This window comes from Euleptes europaea, chromosome 13 (assembly GCF_029931775.1).
Source record: "Euleptes europaea isolate rEulEur1 chromosome 13, rEulEur1.hap1, whole genome shotgun sequence".
NCBI lineage: Eukaryota > Metazoa > Chordata > Lepidosauria > Squamata > Sphaerodactylidae > Euleptes > Euleptes europaea.
In genome coordinates, this window is record NC_079324.1 from 49,811,362 (window position 1) to 49,830,928 (window position 19,567).

At 48.9% G+C, this 19,567-nt stretch overlaps 1 protein-coding gene across 2 annotated transcripts in view; it reads right to left on the minus strand.

Annotated features, from left to right (window-relative positions):
* KSR2 (kinase suppressor of ras 2) overlaps nt 1-19,567 on the minus strand; it is a 251,485-nt gene that overhangs the window by 166,937 nt on the left and 64,981 nt on the right. For both annotated transcript variants that reach the window (XM_056859782.1, XM_056859783.1), the window contains exon 4: nt 9,558-10,062. In XM_056859782.1, the coding sequence (XP_056715760.1) occupies nt 9,558-10,062 (505 nt within the window). The remainder of the gene's footprint in view (nt 1-9,557; nt 10,063-19,567) is intronic.

Genomic DNA, 19,567 nt, shown 5'->3' on the forward strand with positions numbered 1-19,567 from the left:
ACAACAACAAAAAGGGAGGGAGAACTCAACCAGGAAAGTACAGGAAGCCTCAAAGGTTGAGCTGGAAACTATAAACTGTAAGAAAATAATTATATTTATTACAAGGTGTACACTATAAAGGTGTTTAAAATGCAGGGCCCGGAATGCAGGCTACCTATAAAAACATCAGCTACAAAGATCTCATACACAGTTGATATTTTTGTAAGTGATGTTTTTATATGTAGCCTGCATTCCAGGCTCGGTGTTTTCAACAAATCTACAGTGTACACCTTGTAATAAATATAATTATTGTTATAGTTCATAGTTTCCAGCTCAACCTGTTCTCCCATCCAATTACTAACCAAGGCTGTCCCTGCTTAGCTTCCGAGATCTGGCGAGATCGGGCTATACCATGCTGCCTTTCCTCCCCATTTCTGGTTGGAGATCTCCAAACTCATCACCACAGAGAACAGAAAGAAAACAGAAACATAGGCTTGCCAGGTCCTTCTTTGCCACTGGTGGGAGGTTTTTGGGGAAGAGCCTGAGGAGGATGGGGTTTCGGGAGGCGGGGGACTTCAACGCCATAGAGTCCAATTGCCAGAGTGGCCATTTTCTCCAGGGAAACTGATCTCTATCGGCTGGAGATCAGTTGGAATAGCAGGAGATCTCCAGCTAGTATCTGGAGGTTGGCGACCCTAGAAAGCCAACTATGAAAAGTTACAGAGACCAAAGAATATGGTTGAACACACATGAAGCTGGCCTTGTACTGAGACAGACCCTGGCTCTGTGAGGACCGGTGTTGTCTTCTCTTGACTTGGCAATGGCTCTCCAGGGTCTCAGGTCCTTCACAACATCTATCACCTGATCCTTTTAAAACAGAGACACTAGGGATTGAATCTGGGACCTTCTGAAGGCAAACCAGATCCTCTTCCACGGAGGAGGAGGAGTAGTTGGTTTTTATATGCCAACTTTCTCTACCACAAGAGAGAATCAATGCAGCTTATAATCACCTTCCCTTCCCCTCCCCACAACAGACACCCTGTGAGATGGGTGGGGCTGAGAGAGTGTGACTAGCCCAAGGTCACCCAGCTGGCTTCGTGTGTAGGGAAAACAAATCCAGTTCACCAGATTAGCCTCCGCCGTACCTGTGGAGGAGCAGGGAATCAAACCCGGTTCTCCAGATCAGAGTCCACCACTCCAAACCACCGCTCTTAACCACTACACTACACTGGCTCCTACCTTGGGGTGGGGGGAGGTTACCCTCGCATCTATTAGACAGCATGGAGAAATTAACCTTACAGGTATACACCTCATAGAATAAACTAGCACTGAGTTTGATGTAAAACCCGAGGCGTGCCCCCCAGACACTCTAGATGCAAACTAGCAATGCGTCCACCTGTGTATACCTGCAGCCTCTTTACTTTCCACAGATCTACAGTCTGCAAAGGGCAGTGTCCGCAGTGAGCGCACCAGCTTGGACTACGGGAGGGGAATCGTATTTTTTGAAGTTAATTCCATGCATCAGAAAACCAGCACGGCAGGGAAAACACAATGCTAGAACTTTTCGTCCAGTGCTAATGGGCTACATCCAGAATGTGTGTTATGAGGGAGGCACAGAAAAAACTTGATGGCCCTGCCCGCAGTTTGAATTGACCCAGTCCCACGGTGATTATTCTTCAACCTCACACCCAACATCTGATAGTGAAACAACATACTCCAAGTGGTTAAAGCAGTGCGCCATCTATTCAAACAGAGATAGATCAGGGTTTGTGACCCCAGCCTTATCCCCTAGTATGGAAACCTGTGCTGCTCTCAGACAAGTACATGCAGCTTGTGGCTACATTTTTTAAAAAATCTTCATTTCTTATAAGGAACTCACTGTGGTGGATGTGGTTCCCCTCTCCTCCGCTCTCCCTATGCAACAAACCTGTGACACAGGTGAGGCTGAGAGTGTGAGACTGGTCCAAGGTCATACTCAATGAGTTTCGTGACTGCGTGGGAATTTGAACCCAAGTCTTCCCTGTTGTAGAACAATGTTGAAGAGTTGGTTTTTATATGCCGACTTTCTGTTACCACTTAAGGAAGAATCAAACCTTCTTCTTTTTATATGCTGATTTTCTCTTACCACTTAAGGAAGAATCAAACCTACAATCACCTTCCTTTCTCCTCCCCACAACAGACACCCTGTGAGGTAGGTGGGGCTGAGAGAGCTCTTGAGAGAGCTGTGACTAGCTCAAGGTCACCCGGCTGGCTTCATGGGGAGGAGTGGGGAAACCAGCCCGGTTGACCAGATTAGTGTCTGCGGCTCATGTGGAGGAGCGGGAAATCAAACCCGGTTCTCCAGGTTAGAGTTCACCGCTCCAAACCACCGCTCTTAACAGCTACACCTTGCTGGCCCACTACACCATGTTGGCCTTGGGTGAGCCTTGGATTCTGAAGAGCCCACCAGGTTGAGCCCCAGATCAGACTGGATTCCTAATCTCCCCTTCATGCTTTCCCCCCCAGAGCGCAAGATTCAAGTGGATGAAAGCTTGCAGAGATGGGGGTGGGGACCAGCTACGTTATCACCGGGGAACAGGCAGCTCTCTTGGCCACATACCCGCCCAGAAGCGAGCCGTTCTGAGAAAAGGGTGCCCTGCCCACGTTCAAAGCCTCTTTATTCTTCCTTCACACATTCCACGCCCTACGAGAGGTTCAGGGGCGGAGGTCTTGGCTCAAATCCCCGTCTCAAAGCCATTCTTTCCCCCGTTTCCAAAAGTGAGCACTAACCATCAAAACCAGGTTACAGAGCCGCAGCGAAGCGAGCGTCTGGACGACACTGCGGGAAAACAGAAAAATGTTCCCCTTTTAATGCGCTAATTATGATCCTGAAACACTAATGGGATTAGGAGGCAAGATTCGGTGGCTGCCTCCTGAAAATCATTAAGCCCCATTAGAGTAAATTAACCTCTACTCTTCCACCAAGCCGCTCCTGGGGCCTCTCCAGACCCCCTTTTCCTTCCTCCCCCGGCACAGCGGCATCGAGCCCTCCGTCGGATGCTGGAGAGCCGGAGCCCTCTTCAATATTTGTTTTCGCTCCTCTCGATTAATTTAGCTTAATAAAGTCCCCGGCCTGCAGGGGATTCGCCTCTTCCAGCGGCGGCTGCGGAGGGCCCCCGTCGCACTAATTGTAAATTAAGGCCGCCCGACCTGGAGGGCGGGAGGGAGCCCCTCTGGAAGGGGAGAGCAGAGAGGCCCAGCCAGCTGGAACAGAATCGGGGAGCTTCGCTGCTCCCTCTTGCAATTAGTGACTAAGAAATGCTTGATTACCTTCCACTACCCGGTTGGGGCTTCTGGAGGCTCACTTGAGCTCACCTGAAATGTTTAATTACAGGGAGGAAAAATGATCAGAGATGGAAGACATGAGGGCCCCCTACTCTGGCCCAGAGGGGTAAGCTGCAGTACTGCAGTCCAAGCTCTGCTCACGACCTGCGTTCGATCCCGACGGAAGTCGGTTTCAGGTAGCCGGCTCCAGGCTGACTCTGCCTTCCATCCTTCCGGGGTCGGTAAAATGAGTACCCAGCTTGCTGGGGGTAAAGGGAAAACGACTGGGGAAGGCACTGGCAAACCACCCCGCAAACAAAGTCTGCTTAGTAAACGTCGGGATGTGACGTCACCCCGTGGGTCAGGAATGACCCGGTGCTTACACCTTTACCTTTTACGATGGCCAAGTATTTGGCGTCTAATTAAATGGTGGCACCACTTAGCCTGGGGTTGGAGAGCTGGACCAGGATCTGGAAGATCCAGGTTCTAATCCCCACTCTGCCATGAATAGGATTGCCAACCTCCCGGTACTAGCTGGAGATCTCCTGCTATTACTACTGATATCCAGCCGATAGCGATCAGTTCCCCTGGAGAAAATGGTTGCTTTGGCAATTGGACTCTATGGCATTGAAATGCAAGAGACCCCAGCCTGACATTTCTATGCAAAGCTCAACCTCGCAATAGTTGTTGTGAGGATAGAAATGTTGAGATTGTATCGCCTGTGCTATTTGAGAGAATATGGGGTAAAAATCCAACGAATTAACTGTTGCATAAGGACATAGTCATGGCCGGCAGGACAGAGGGTGTTTCAAATGATTTCTTGCACATTTCAAATGATTTCTTGCACATCAATCATCCATCCAGACTAGAGCGGCATGACCTGGGAGAGGAGAAACTCTCAAACAAATTCTCCTTACAATCGGCTGGCGTTTGTATTCTCATAATTTTTGTCAGCGTTTCTAGACACCAATACCACTGAAATATTTTCGGGAAACAGGGAAGGAGATTAGTCAGTTCAGTTGATGCTTAGGATTGTTGCCTGAAAGCTCATCAATACAATTTAAGCTTGTGAAAACACAGACCATTGTTGTTGTTGTTTTTAAAAATGTTGGTGGGGTGCTTTCGAGTTTCAAAAGAACTCCTTCACATCTTCAAAAAGGGGCGGATTACAATTGTGAGCAATTTTCCATAGATATTTCACCTGCTACAGATATTATTATTTTTTTAACAGAGGAACTAAAAGCAGATATGAAGGCACTTTTACAGAGTCAGATCAGAAGCCCATCTAGCTCTATAGTGTCCATTCCATCAAAGGAAGAGACAGGCTGTTCTGAAAACCTGCTACCTGAAATATAGTTTACCTGGAAATGTCAGGCATTGAACCTAAGACCTTCTGTGAGGAGGAGGAAGAGGAAGAAGAGTTGGTTTTTATATGCTGACTTTCTCTACCACTTAAGGGAGAATCAAACTGGCTTACAATCACCTTCTCCCCCCCCCCCACAATAGACACCCCGTGAGGTAGGTGGGGCTGAGAGAGTGTGCCTAGCCCAAGGTCACCCAGCTGGCTTCATGTGTAGGAGCAGGGAAACAAATCCAGTCCACCAGATTAGCCTCCGCCGCTCATGTGGAGGAGTGGGGAATCAAACCCGGTTCTCCAGATCAGAGTCCACCGCTCCAAACCACCGCTCTTAACCACTACGTTACGCAGGCTCTCCAAACCACGCACTCTACCACTAAGCTCCCGCCTTCCTCCTGTACCTGCATGACCACATGAAGCTGCCTTATACTGAATTGGAAAGGGTGGGAGAGGACAAAGAGAGAGCGGAGCTATTTGTCCCCCCCCCCCATGCAGAGCAGTTCATTAGAAATAAAGAAACCTTCCTCCTTTGGGGTGCCGCATTTAGACCTAATGAGCTGGCAACCCTATCAGCGTACCGGAGTGTATGGCAATCACCACGCGCAAATGGCTAAAGTGCCACTTTTGTTCATTAGAGACAAACTGATTCATGAAATGAAAAGGCCAACGCTCCATTGCCCTGGCCTTTGTCCTTAGACGGCACCGGGATTGATGGGAAGAGGGGCGCAGGGCAGACTGGCTACAGACTCCGTGGAGGGGCTGTGCGGCAGCTCCGTATCCCTTGGGTCCAGTCTTTACTTTCTTTTGCAACAACGCAGCCAAGTTGTGAAGGACGCTAACTACAACGAACAAGATAAGGGTGCCCCGGGGGGGGGGTGGAGTTTCCTGGAGCATCTGATTGGTAGGGTTGCCAACCTCCAGGTACTAGCTCTATGGCACTGAAGTCCCTCTCCTCCCCAAACCCTGCCCTCCTCAGGCTCTGCCCCAAAAACCTCCCGCCGGTGGCAAAGAGGGACCTGGCAATCCTACTGAGTGACCAATGTGGGAAACAGGGTGTTGGTGGAGTGCTGATCTGGGTGAATTGTTGATAGCCAGCATGGTGTAGTGGTTAAGAGCGGCAAACTTTAATCTGGAGAACAGGGTTTGATTCCCCACTCCCTGCTGGGTGACCTTGGACTGGGCACAGTTCTCTCTGAACTCTCTCAGCCCCACAAACCTCATACGGTGCCTATTGTACGGAGAGGAAGGGAAGGCGATTGCAAGCTGCTTTGAGACTCCTTAAAGGTAGAGAAAAGCGGGGTATAAAAACCAATTCTTCTTGTTATCCATTAGGGCTCTTCTTAAAAGGCATTGTCCCTATGTGGTTAAAAGAATGACAACTTCTTTTTCCGAATGCTACATATTCACCAAACCAGGGAAATGTGCTATTTTTTGCCACCAGTTCCCTATTTGGTGTTTGGGATTAACCAAGTCTCTAGAAGTTTGATCTCTAAATCAGGGGCTGGTGCATCTCAACTAGTGCATATGAACACATGAACACACGAAGCTGCCTTGTACTGAACCAGACCCTCGGTCCATCAAAGTCAGTATTGTCTACTCAGACCCGCAGCGGCTCTCCTGGGTCGCAGGCAGGGGTCTTTCACATCACCTCCCTGCCTAGTCCCTTTAACTGGAATATCCATGGAATACGGATGCTACACAAATCAAACAAAGTCAAGAAAACCTGGGTGTTAGGCTTTTAGCAAGAAAACGGATCGGCAACCACTAGGAGCAGGTTGGCAGCAGGGGCCTCAGGTAAGGAATGAACATATTACACATGTCTGAAGAGCAAAGCAATTTGATAAGAGACCATGCTCTACTTGAGGAAACCTAGAATATGCCATCCCTCCTTCTAATAGTAAAGTGACTATCCCCTTCTATGATCACAAAAGCAGCTCAACCAGGTCATCCATGAAGAAGGCGGAGGTTTCTACACTCCTCGGGTATGCAAGAAAAATATTATTTTTATAAAAATAAAAACAGCCCGATGACGCTGAGGGTGCTCCAGGAGACACTATGTGTCGACTTCAGCTGAGAGCCAGTAAAATACATAACAGTCTGACCTGGATGGCCCAGCCTGGCCCGATCTTGTCAGATCTTGGAAGCTCAGCAGGTCAGTCCTGGTTAGTACTTGGATGGGAGACCACTAAGGAAGTCCAGGGTTGTGACACAGAGGCAGGCAATGGCAAAGCGCCTCTCTTTGTCACTTGCCTTGAAAACCCTATGTGGCCACCGTAAGTTGGCCTCACAGGCCTCTACTTTGTCTGCATTCATTTTTAAAAAGTGGAAAGGTCTCCATTCTGTAGCCTAACGGGTTGCCAATCTCCTGGACTGGTCATGGCAACCCCGGCAGATGTGTGCAGCAGCCTCTCCAGACCAAGTGGCAAGCCTGTGCCACCATGGAAAGGACTTCTCTTCATCCCTCGAAACCAGCAGTCAAAGAGCAGCAGCCAAAGTAGTCCCTCCAGCAAACCAGAGGGCAACCATGTTCCTGTGTATCCTGCTCTAGCAAAGCCATATTGTAGGGAATATGTCCAGGCAGGTAGCCTGCACCAACAGCCCGCCCTTGCAACATCCGGACTAGTTCAGCAAAGCCATTCAGCAGACATTAAGATAACAATGACTCGCTCTTCAGCAACGATCTCCAGACATTAGCAGTGATCGCACCTTTTGTTTCAAGCCATTAAGCCAATCAGTGAGACTCCTGACTTCTCCTGGGATTGCAAAAGCCATTGGAATTATAATAGATTTCCAAATTCTCATTGCCCTACCCCGGTAGCCACAGCTTAATCCTTTTGTCCCCTTTTGTCACCTGGGAACCTAGGAGGGGTGCAACACCTCTCCCCGCCCCCAGAAATACAGTATAACTGCAATGCTCCCAGCCCACTCTCTCTCTCCCTTGGGCCTTCCCCTCCATACTGCCTGGCACTCTGCCAGAGGGGGTGTTCATGCTTGGACACCTACCCCCCCCCCTTTGTCCCCTTTTTATCCCCCAAAGCTGCATGGAATTCAGGACGGACAACTAATCTGCAAGAGAGGTGCAGTATATTTCCTCTGCCTGCCACATGGCAAAAGTCTCTATTCCTCTCTTTGATTCCTAGACTCTGTATGTTGTGTGACGTGTATGTGTAGTTTTGTATGTGTGTGTGAACATATAATCTGAGTAAATTACTTTTAACCTAATTCCCTTGCTTCTGCCTCTTTACTGGTCATGGTATGGACTCTGGTAGATAAAGGTTGCATCCCAGCTCAAGTTATGCCCATTGCCGGTTATTGATTCGCTAATTCCCCCATATAACAATTTATAACCGGGCATTTTGGCTAACAATTCTCTGTGCTGAAGAGTTCTGAGTAACACAAAAGCTAGGCAGTTTGGTATCTACCCTGGAACTTGCAGAACCCAAAAGGGGAAACAGCTTTCCAGAGCAAGAGCTCCCCCTGCTGGCACACTTTTCCTTTGTCCTAACCAAGCAGGAGAGATTGGAAGGGGACACGAAGAAGAGGCAATAATTCAAAGAGAAAAGAGAGAGAAACCAGCCTTAAACTTTGCAAACGGGTGATCTTACATGCAGAAGGGAGAGACCTGAAGGACTAAGCACAGCCCTTCGGCTAACACTCTGCCACTCACGTCTAACTCACCTTATCCCACCGTTCTGCCAATAGCCTCCTAAACGTTTCAGCCCAAGGAATGTGAGCTAAGCCCCTCTCTGATTATCCCTTCTAATATTGTTCCAGCTATAGGCTATTAAAAAGACCATTTAAACATAATCATCACAGTGTCATTGCCTAGATGGAACATAATCATCACAGTGTCATTTCAAGACTCTACGTCAAATTCAGGTACCGCTCCATTAATAGCAACACAAGCACAGTCCACAAGTAACATAAAAGTCATGATCTATGCAGCCATTATGAAGAAGGACCCTCAGATTGGGATGGTGAAGCCCAACAAATACTGCTACATGATCTTGTTCACGAGGAGAACAGCTAGCACGAATTGCCCTATACTATGGCAATAAGGCCATGGGTGGCTGCTGGATTGGACCCAGGGACCATGCTATTCCAGCATCTTGGGAGAGGGAGAAGGAGGAGGAGGAGAAGAAAAGTTGGCTTTTATATGCCAACTCTCTCTACCTTTTAAGGAGAATCAAATTGGCTTACAATCTCCTTCCCTTCCACATAACAGACACCTTGTGAGATAGGTGAGGCTGAGAGAGTTCAGAGAGAACTGTGACTAGCCCAAGGTCACCCAGCTGGCTTCATGTGAAGGAGTGGGGAAACCAATCCGGTTCTCCAGATTAGCATCCGCCACTCATGTGGAGGAGTGGGGAATCAAACCCGGTTATCTAGATCAAAGCTTCTTAAACTGTGGGTGGGGGTTGCGAAAAATTTGGCAACAGTAAAAGGTTTCTTTATTGGTTCTTGTAGGTTTCTTTATGATTTATTATCAATAAATGTTTGATTTATATATCTATTTTATATACCTATATACCCGGGGTCGCGTAAAAATTTCTCGGGCGAAAAAGGGGTCACGAGTGGAAAAAAATTAAGAAGCCCTGATCTAGATTAGAGTCCACCACTCCAAACCACCTTAACCACTACACCATTCTGGCTCCCTCCTCCCACAAACTGCAAAAAAGAAGGGAAATATATTCATTGTGGTGTAGCGGTTAGAATGTTGGACTAGGATCTGGGAGGCCCAGATTGGAATCCCCTCTCAGCTACGAAAGTTTGCCGGGTGACCTTGAACTGGTCTCTCGCTCTCGACCTTACCACCATACAAGGTTTTTAAAACGTTTGGCAGGAGCCAGGGTACCCATGGACACAAGGCTGGAGACGCCCCCACACACACACCCTGCATGCTTTCCAGTCCACTTACTTGGGCGTGTGAGCCTCGTCCACGCGATTGCCCAGCTGAAATTCGTGGGACTTGCTGCGATGCAACGCCGTGAAGCCCGGGAAAAGATTAATCAGTTTGCGGGAGGAGGGGGGCGGCGTGCCTGGAGGTTTCACCTTGTTTCGCCTCCTGATCGGCGGGGTGCCTGGCGGAGTCATGGTGGTGACGATATTAGGGGTGCGTGGCGGCGTATGGGCAGCATGCCGCTGCCTCGGGGAAGGCGGCAAGGACCGGTGGCCCGATTCCAGAGGGGGGCACAGTCCCAGGAAGCCTTCCACCGTCAGCCTGTCCACGTGGGCGTATGCTGGTCCGTAAGACAAGCCCATGTGGCAGTAATGCTGAATGCATTTGGACTGAGCTTTGGGGCTCGGAGCGAGGTGAGCTCGAATCCACTGCATGGATTCCGATTGGCACGCGGGGGTCTTCTCCTTGCTGGTCTCTGCAATTGGCCACTGGATGGTCCAGTCTTGTTTGGAAAGGCTGCCTCCTGTAAAGAAAAATGAAGATTTGGTCAAAAAAACTCATCTAAATAAGAGGCATTTCCAGGAGGACCCTCATTTCAAACCAGCATAATGTTCAACACCCCCTATGAACTATAGTACATGAAGTAGCTAGCAATCGCTGCCCTACAGTTCTCAGCATCTTCATTAAATTACCATTCCCAGCATCCACTGGGAGAAGCTATAACAACCAAGTTTGTTTCAGGCCAGTTCCAAACTTGACATTCTGTTCTACAGTCTCAACAACACCCCTAGGTCTACAAAAAGTCCTAATCCTCCTGACACAGTATAATGGCGGAGGGGCTGTGGCTCAGTGGCAGAGCATCTGTTTGGCATGCAGAAGGTCCCAGGTTAATCCCCGGCATCTCCAGTTAAAGGGATCAGGCGAGTAGGTGATGTGAAAGACCTCTGCCTGAGACCCTGGAGAGCCGCTGCCGGTCTGGGTAGACAATACTGACTTTGATGGACCAAGGGTCTGATTCAGTATAGACTCATAGAATCATAGAGTTAAAAAGTACCACCAGGGTCATCTAGTCCAACCACCTGCACTATGTAGGAAATTCACAGCTACCTCCCCCCACAGACCGCCAGTGACCCCTACTCCATGCCCAGAAGATGGGCAAGATCCCCTCCCTCTCATCATCTGCCTAAGGACATAGACTCAGCATTGCTGACAGATGGCCATCTAGCCTCTGCTTAAAAACCTCCAGGGAAGGAGAGCTCACCACCTCCTGAGGAAGCCTGTTCCACTGAGGAACTGCTCTGTTAGAAAATTCTTCCTGATATCTAGACAGAAACTCTTTTGATTTAATTTCAACCCGTTGGTTCTGGTCCGACCTTCTGGGGCAACAGAAAACAACTCGGCACCCTCCTCTATATGACAGCCCTTCAAGTACTTGAATATAAGGCGGCTTCGTGTGTTCACGTGATTGTTCAATGTCGATTCTTGTTACATTAATTAAGCACAAGCCCTGCAAGGCTGGAAAGAGGCGGGCTCCGGCCACATCACTGAGGCCTTTCCGTTCACCTCGGTTCTGACGGGATTGCATTTTATCTCTCTCTATCTGGGTAAGTCTTTAAGCCCTGCCTTGGCAATCAGCAACCTATGCCTGTAGTGTCAAACGCGGCTCTTTAAAATGAAATATGAAATTGGAGGATGCTAGAATAACCAGTGTGTGAAGGGAATGGCAGGCGAATGGAACTAAAGGGCTTCTTAGAGAAGCTTTACAGGAAGGGAATTGGTAGAGGCGAACGGTCGCCAGTAATCCAAGGGCAAACAAGATGCAGATTTATGCCAGGGCGCTAAAACAACTGCAGGAACCTCCTGCGCATTCGTTTATTACTTACTGCGAGGCCTCGTGTGTGCCGCTTCCTCATACAGTTACTTGCAACAGCAAGGGTTTGGGCTGCAGAAACTTTATGGGTTATTAATCAACATGTCAATTGTCTGCAATGTTAAATTTAGGGTTGCCGACCTCCAGGTACTAGCTGGAGATCTCCCGCTGTTACAACTGACCTCCAGCCAATAGAGAACAGTTTCCCTGGAGAAAATGGCTGCTTTGGCAATTGGACTCTGCGGCATTGAAGTCCCTCCCCTCTCCAAACACCGCCCTCTTAGGCTCCACCCCCAAACCCTCCCACCGCTGGCGAAGAGGGACCTGGCAACCATAGTGAAATTGCATGTTTTCAGGTCTCACGTTAAATATGCAATGTTAAATTGCATATTTTCAACGGACTTCCTTCTACTGGCTTTCTGTTTATCTCTTGCTTGAAATTTTGATGTACTTTGGTTCTTTAATAGTCAAGGGTTGCAGACCACTGCCGTCTTTTAAGGCTGCTTTTTCCTGCAGCACCCTCATCCGTGTAAATCCCCCATCTTGTCTGTCCAATTCAACCATCTGCTATTGAAGACATGAAGCTGCCTTATACTGAATCAGACCCTTGGTCCATTGCAGTCAGTATTGTCTACTCAGACCGGCAGCGGCTCTCCAGGGTCTCAGGCGGAGGTCTTTCACATCACCTACTTGCCTAGTCCCTTTAACTGGAGATGCCGGGGATTGAACCTGGGACCTTCTTCATGCCAAGCAGATGCTCTACCACTGAGCCACGGCCCCTCCCAGAAGTATCTTTCTGCTGGTCATCTTGGCAAGAGAAACTGATGAATGATGTCTGGCACTCATCATCATTCATTCCACCACCACCCCAGCGGCTCTCCAGGGTCTCAGGCGGAGGTCTTTCACATCACCTACTTGCCTAGTCCCTTTAACTGGAGATGCTGAGGATTTAACCTGGGACCTTCTGCATGCCAGCAGATGCTCTAGAACTGAGCCACAGCCCCTCCCCTATTACTTAGCATGGGATGGCAATGTGGGAGCTAATGCTGCAACATGTCTGGTTAAACCATAGAGTTCTCACCGAATGCTAGAGTGTCACTGGCAAGGCAGTGATGTCACTTCCAGTTTTGCCAGAAGTGACATCTTTGTTACCATGCACAGGTGAGTCTCCCATGGATTGCATCTCCAGGGCGAGCCTCCCCATGCACAGGTGAGTCTCCCATGGATTGCCAGCCTTGTACTGGCAACCCTGCTTTGGGAGCCTCATTTTGGCTGAAAGCAAGAATTCTGGCCACAGCTGGAGTTTGGCAACCCTGTGTGTGTGTGTTAAGTGCCATCAAGTTGCTTCCAACTTACGGCGGCAACCCTATGAATTAATGACCTCCAAAACATCCTATCATTAACAGCCTTGCTCAGGTCTTGCAGATTGAGGGCTTCCTTGAATGAGTCAATCCATCTCAGGTTAGATCTTCCTCTATTTCTGGTGCCTTCAGCTTTTCCTACCATTATTGTCTTTTCCAAGGACTCTTGCCTTCTCATGATACGACCAAAGTACAATAGCCTCAGTTTCATCATTTTAGCTTCTAGGGAGAGTTCAGGCTTGATTTGATCTAGAACCCACAGATTGGGGGGGGCAGTCCATGGTATCTGAAAAACTCCCCTCCAACCCCACATTTCAAAGGAACCAACTTTCTTCCTGTCAGCTTTCTTCATTGCCCATTGTCCAACTTTCACACCCATACATAGGGTTGCCAGCTCCGGGTTGGGATTTACCTGGAGATTTTGGGGGCAGAGACTGAGGAGGGCAGCGTTTGGAGAGTGGAGGGACTTCAATGCCATAGAGTCCAATGGCAAAGCAGCCATTTTCTCCAGGGGATCTGATCTCTATCACCTGGAGATCAGTTGTAAAAGTGGGTGATCTCCAGCCACCACCTGGAGGTTGGCCACCCTACCCATACATAGTATGGCAACCCTAGACCCTTCGCGATTCATGGAAATCAACTGGCTTAGGAGGGCGCAACAGAGCTTCGGATGGTACTAAGTCTTCTAAACCAAAACTTACAGATAAGCAATTCCAGATACTTGGCAGACTGGGAGACCCACAACCGCACCCCCCTCTTCTTTTATACACATACACATGCACAGCCGGGCTTGCGTCTGGGCAGGAAGGGCTGGAGGAAGCTGCATTTAATTACTGAAAGAACTATTCCACGGCTGCAACAAAACTCTTCTCTTGGCGCCGCAGTTCGAAGCTCTCCAGCGCTTTTGATCGGGCTCTTCTCATAACACATGAATAAAAAAGGGTAAAAAAAAAATCTGAATGCTAAAAAGAAACCAGTAACCACCCCGGCTCCTCCTTTCTGTGCCATTTGGGGGTTATTAATTGATAGCCCTGTTATCACCGCATCCTTTTCAAGGAAATCAATTTATTTCAGGCTCTCGAGAAGGAAGAAGAAAAGGGAAAGAGCGACAGGAACGAAAGGGAGAGGGGACTGATTGAAAGAGGGGTTTTTTTATGTCCCGGGAGGGGGACGAGAGGAAAGTGTCTCTTGAATTGTTCTGTCGGGACCTGATGAAAAATCATGTGTGGGGGGGGGACAGGAAGACGGGTAGCAGTGCTAGGAAGCTTACATAAGGGCTTTTTGTCTCCGCTGAAAATGTGGCGGGAGGGTTTCAAGGAAGACTGAAGGGGAACTACGAAAGGCAGAAAGGGACTGGCAGCTCTTGAGGGGCTGGAGTGATGGGGAGAGAGATTTAACAGTGCGGTAACTCCTTTGGAGGGAAAGACATTGAACTGCGAGGAAGAATCTACCAAAGAACGTGAAGTGTATTTGTTCTGATGGACAGATTCAGAGTTAAGCCCTCTCAGACTTCCCCCAGCCAATATTGCACCAAAAGACCCCGGTAAATTTTATTTCCATCACAGAAAGCCTGGATCATTTGCACACCAACAAACAAGCGTATCTAGTGAGGTCTCTCTGCTCACAGTAGGGTTGCCAACCTCCAGGTGGGGCCTGAAGAGCTCTTGGAGTTAACAACTGACTACAGAGATCAATTGCCCTGAAGAAAATGGCTGCTTTGGAGGGTGAACTACATGGCATTTACCCCACTGAGATTACCCCACTCTTCACCAAACCCTGCCCACCCCAGGCTCTACCCCCACTCTCTGAGTTGGTAACCCTCACTCACAGTGGGTTTCTCGTGGCTCTTTGTCCACCAAGCCTGCCTTTCAGGTGGATTTGGAGATTTGGCTGATAACAAAGGTGCCTTCAATTTTAAGGGTTTCCCCAGGATTTGAGAACAGAACCGTAACAGTTTTCCTCCCGAGCTTCCTCTTTTTCCACCTGTTTCTTGTCTTTCTGCATTTTCCTCGCCATTTCTGTTTGCCTTCTCAAACCACCTCTAATCTGATTTGCGAAAGCACAAAGAAATAACCAGGAAACCACAGAACGACAACAGATAGAAAAGGAGGCTGTGTGCAGAAAAATGGGCCAAAACTGCGAGAAGACCTCTGGTATGAGAAGACCATTACTGAGACATGTCATTGATCTACCTGATCCAACAGCCACAATACTCAGGACCTATGCCTCTCCTGAGCTACAACAGTCAGACAACAGGAGGATAGAGCCAGCGTAGTATAGTGGTTAAGAGCGGTGGTTTGGAGTGGTGGATCTGGAGAACCGGGTTTGATTCCCCACTCCTCCACATGAGCAGTGGAGGCTAATCTGGTGAACCGGGTTGGTTTCTCCACTCCTCCACATGAAGCCAGCTGGGTGACCTTGGGCTAGTCACACTCTCAACCCCACCTACCTCACAGGGTGTCTGTTGTGGGGAGGGGAAGGTGATTCTAAGCCGGCTTGATACTTCCTTAAGTCGGAGAGAAAGTCGGCATATAAAAACAAACTCTTCTCCTTCTCCTCCTCCTTCACTCTCTGGCCTTCAGGGCTGTATGTATGGCCATTCCCAATGACACTTGGGGGGCCCCCTGGACAGACAATGACAACACACACTCAAATACTTCCCACTAGCCAATCCCTACAGCAAGGTTTACACAACACCTGAGACTCACACAATTTTGGGTCGGCAGCATGTGATCACCAAGGGAGAATGTCTTCCTGGATGACAGTAATTGTCACTAATTGTCTACACTGCCAATTAATGACGATTGATGGTTCCTAAACACAGGTGTGGAATGGTTGGGAAGTAGCCAAACGTATATCCCAGAAAATCCTCCGCTACATTCGAGTCCAATCTGGCTCCATTAAGCCCCTCGGCCCAGGCTCGAGGCACGTCCTTGCCGTTTCCCCTGTATTCATTTATCTGCCATTTATTTTGATGGCTCATGTCACCGCATGATTGATGAGCGCCCTCGCAGAAAATAACTCAGTGCTCGTCCTGGTGCGTCATGCCTAAAAATACCCAGGTAGAGTTTGGGGAGCCCATTTTAAAACCGACGGCGGCACGCACAAAAGCCTCCGCGAGGCTTTTCAGAGATGGGGCGGCAGCGTTGTCGGGCTGTCACAGCCCAGAGTCGACGCATTTGGATTTTGCATCCCACCACAGCCTCTCGTCAAACTGATCTGGCACATTTTCAGAGCGCTTCAAAGCGTACCTTTGAAATGCCAAAACAACTCCCCCAGCTGACCAACCCAGCTGCAAAAGAGATGGGTGAAGTTTAGAGTGAACGCTGCAGACATCTATCTAATAAGGCTGCTGACCTCACCTCTCGTAGAATCATAGAGTGGAAGGGGTCACACAGGCCATCTAGTCCAACCCCCTGCTCAATGCAGGATCAGCCCCTAGAGCATCCCTGACAAGTGCTTGTCCATCCTCTGCTTGAAGTGAGGGGGAGCTCACCACCTCCTCGGGTACTGATTCCATTGTCGAACAACTCTTACTGTAAAAATTTCCCCCCCAATATCCAGCCAGTACCTTTCTGCCCACAATTTAAACCCATTCTTGCGAGTCCTATCCTCTGCTTCCAACAGGAACAGCTCCCTGCCCTCCTCTAAGTGACAGCCCTTCAAATACTTAAAGAGAGCAATCATGTCCCCCACTCAACCGCCTTAGGCAGATCATGAGAGGGAGAGCATCTTGGCCATCTTCTGGGCATGGAGTAGGGGTCAATGGGTGTGTGCGTGTGGAGGGAGGGAGTTGTGAATTTCCTGCATTGTGCAGGGGGTTGGACTAGATGATTCCGGTGGTCCCTTCCAACTCTATGATTCTAAGCATGGTATTAGGGCTAGCGCTAGTTTAACACAGTAAGCATCCCATATGAAAGGGCCACATACCAAGCCAGTCCAAAAATCCATCCAGGCTAGTGCGGTAAAAGGCAGTGGTTCTCCCAGATCTCAAGCAAATTCATTTCCCAGTACTACTATGTACAGTGCTTGAACTGGAGATGCCAAAAACCAGTCCTGGGAGTTACTGCAGGCACCACTACAGAGATGCATTCCCACCTCCTCCAGCACCATTTCTGATTGTCTGGCTGGGCCCTTACATTACTCTGAAGAGCAACCGACAGTATTCTTATAGCAGCAGAATCTCCCAATTGAGCAGCATCTGACATTTTATTGGGGCCCTTTCATAGCCAAGTGTTCTGAGGAGAAATGCAACTTCTGGATAATTTCTTTTTTAAAAAAAAACAATGACTACACTCGGAGCGCGTTCTACCTTTCCTCCCCCACAACAACACGAGTTACTACAGCAACCTAGCATTTTACTGCAATGGGAAAGTGGGAAAATTTGTCTGGCTGGGCTGGGCCCTTACATTACTCTGAAGAGCAACCGACAGTATTCTTATAGCAGCAGAATCTCCCAATTGAGCAGCATCTGACATTTTATTGGGGCCCTTTCATAGCCAAGTGTTCTGAGGAGAAATGCAACTTCTGGATAATTTCTTTTTTAAAAAAAAACAATGACTACACTCGGAGCGCGTTCTAGCTTTCCTCCCCCACAACAACACGAGTTACTACAGCAACCTAGCATTTTACTGCAATGGGAAAGTGGGAAAATTTGCTGCTCGATGCTACTGATTTACCACATCCACCCTCCGGACCAGGGAGGGGCCGTGCCTCAGTGGTAGAGCTTCTGCTTGGCATGCAGAAGGTCCCAGGTTCAATCCCCAGCATCTCCAGTTAAAGGGACTAGGCAAGTAGGTGATGTGAAAGACCTCTGCCTGAGACCCTGGAGAGCCGCTGCCGGTCCGAGTAGACAATACTGACTTTGATGGACCAAGGGTCTGACTCTGTATTAGGCAGCTTCATGTGTTCACGTGAGCTGTTTATTTGGGGAGGGGCTGTGGCTCAGTGCTAGAGCATCTGCTTGGCATGTAGAAGGTCTCCTATTAAAGGGACTAGGCAAGTAGGTGATGTGAAAGACTTCTGCCTGAGACCCTGGAGAGCTGCTACTGGTCTGGGTAGACAATACTGACTTCAATGGACCAAGGGTCTAATTCAGTATAAGGCAGCTTCATGTGTTCACGTGAAGGAGAGTTAGGCTCTGCTAGCCTTCCTCAAGTGCACATGTGTACATTCAGCCACATCTATCTAACAGCACTATTAGTTTGTAGTGGTGGAAAGTCCCGTCACGTCACCAGTGATTTATGGCTACCCCATAGGATTTTCAAGGCAAAAGACTTTTGGAGGTGGTTCGACATTGTCTGCCTCCGTGTGGGCTGAGAGTCATCTGAGAGAAGAACCGTGACTGGCCCAGGGTAACCTGGCAGGCTTCATGTGGACGAGTGGGGAACTGAACCCAGTTCTCCAGCGTAGAGTCCGCTGCTCTTAGCTACTACACTGAAGAAGGCGGGGTTTGGGGAGGGGAGGGACCTCAGCAGGGTGTAACGTCGTAGAGACCGCCCTCTGAAGCAGCCATTTTCTCCAGGGCAGGGGTCCCCAACCTTTCCAAGGCTGAGGGGGCCTTTGGAATTGGGCGAAACCACAAAATGGCTGCCACAGGGGGTGGAGCCAGCTCCAAAACGTCAGGCAGGAACTCTGTGTTAACAGGATGCCTTTTAAAATGAACGTATTTTTTAAAAAAATATATATTTTTTCTTGCATACACACACAGTAAAGATCCTTGTGCAGCAGTGGAAGCTGTTGCTGAAGCAACTTTGGAAGAAAAAAAACTCTGTACAGCCAATCAGATTTCCAATGGCCGTACCTGGCCCAGCCCACTTTCTAAAACCACTTGGCAGGTGCCTGGAAAGGTGTCAGAGGACACCACGGCACCCATGACTACCATGTTGGGGATCCCTGCTCCAGGGGAACTGAACTCCATCATCTGGAGATCATTTGTAATTCCAAGAATCTTCAGGTCCCACCTGGAGGTTGGTAACCCTAGGAACAACCTTAGAACATGCCTTGAGCTCTCAAATAATAATGTTCTTTCCTCAGAAGAGGTGTGCTTCCAGGAGAGAAGGAAGCATACTGTTCCGGAATAGAACGGTAGAGCTTAAAAGGTAAAGGTCCCCTGTGCAAGCACCGGGTCATTCCTGACCCATGGGGTGACGTCACACCCCGATGTTTCCTAGGCGGACTGTTTAAGGGGTGGTTTGCCAGTGCCTTCCTCCGTCATCTTCCCTTTACCCCCAACAAGCTGGGTACTCATTTTACCGACCTCGGAAGGATGGAAGGCCGAGTCAACCTTGAGCCGGCTACCTGAAACCCACTTCCCTCCGGATCGAACTCAGGTCGTGAGCAGAGCTTGGACTGCAGTACTGCAGCTTAACACTCTGCGCCACGGGGCTCCTTTAAAAGAGCTTAGGTACAGGCAAAAGGCAATATCCTTGCAACTGAAGGACTTCCTTCTTGGAAATCCTTTGTGCGGCCCTGGAGTTTCAACTTTGCTTCATTATGCAAAAAAAAGGGGGGGGGATAATTTGGAAAGATTCATCAAGTGCAAGAATCATTAAGGCTGAGGTACTTCAGTAACAGACGGGAGCAGCCAGGGCTCTGTCCTTTTTTTTTGCTAATGATGTGAATCTGCTTGTGGAGACCGTCAAGTGAGACAGGAGCCAGGGAACAGGCTGCTGAATAACGGAAAAGAGGGACTTCTTCTGACTCTGTGCCATGTTCAGAGGCATCGCAGTCCTGTCTCACAGATAAAAGGTTACCCCGTGTCACCACGCCGTCACTTCCTCATGATGTCTGCCTGG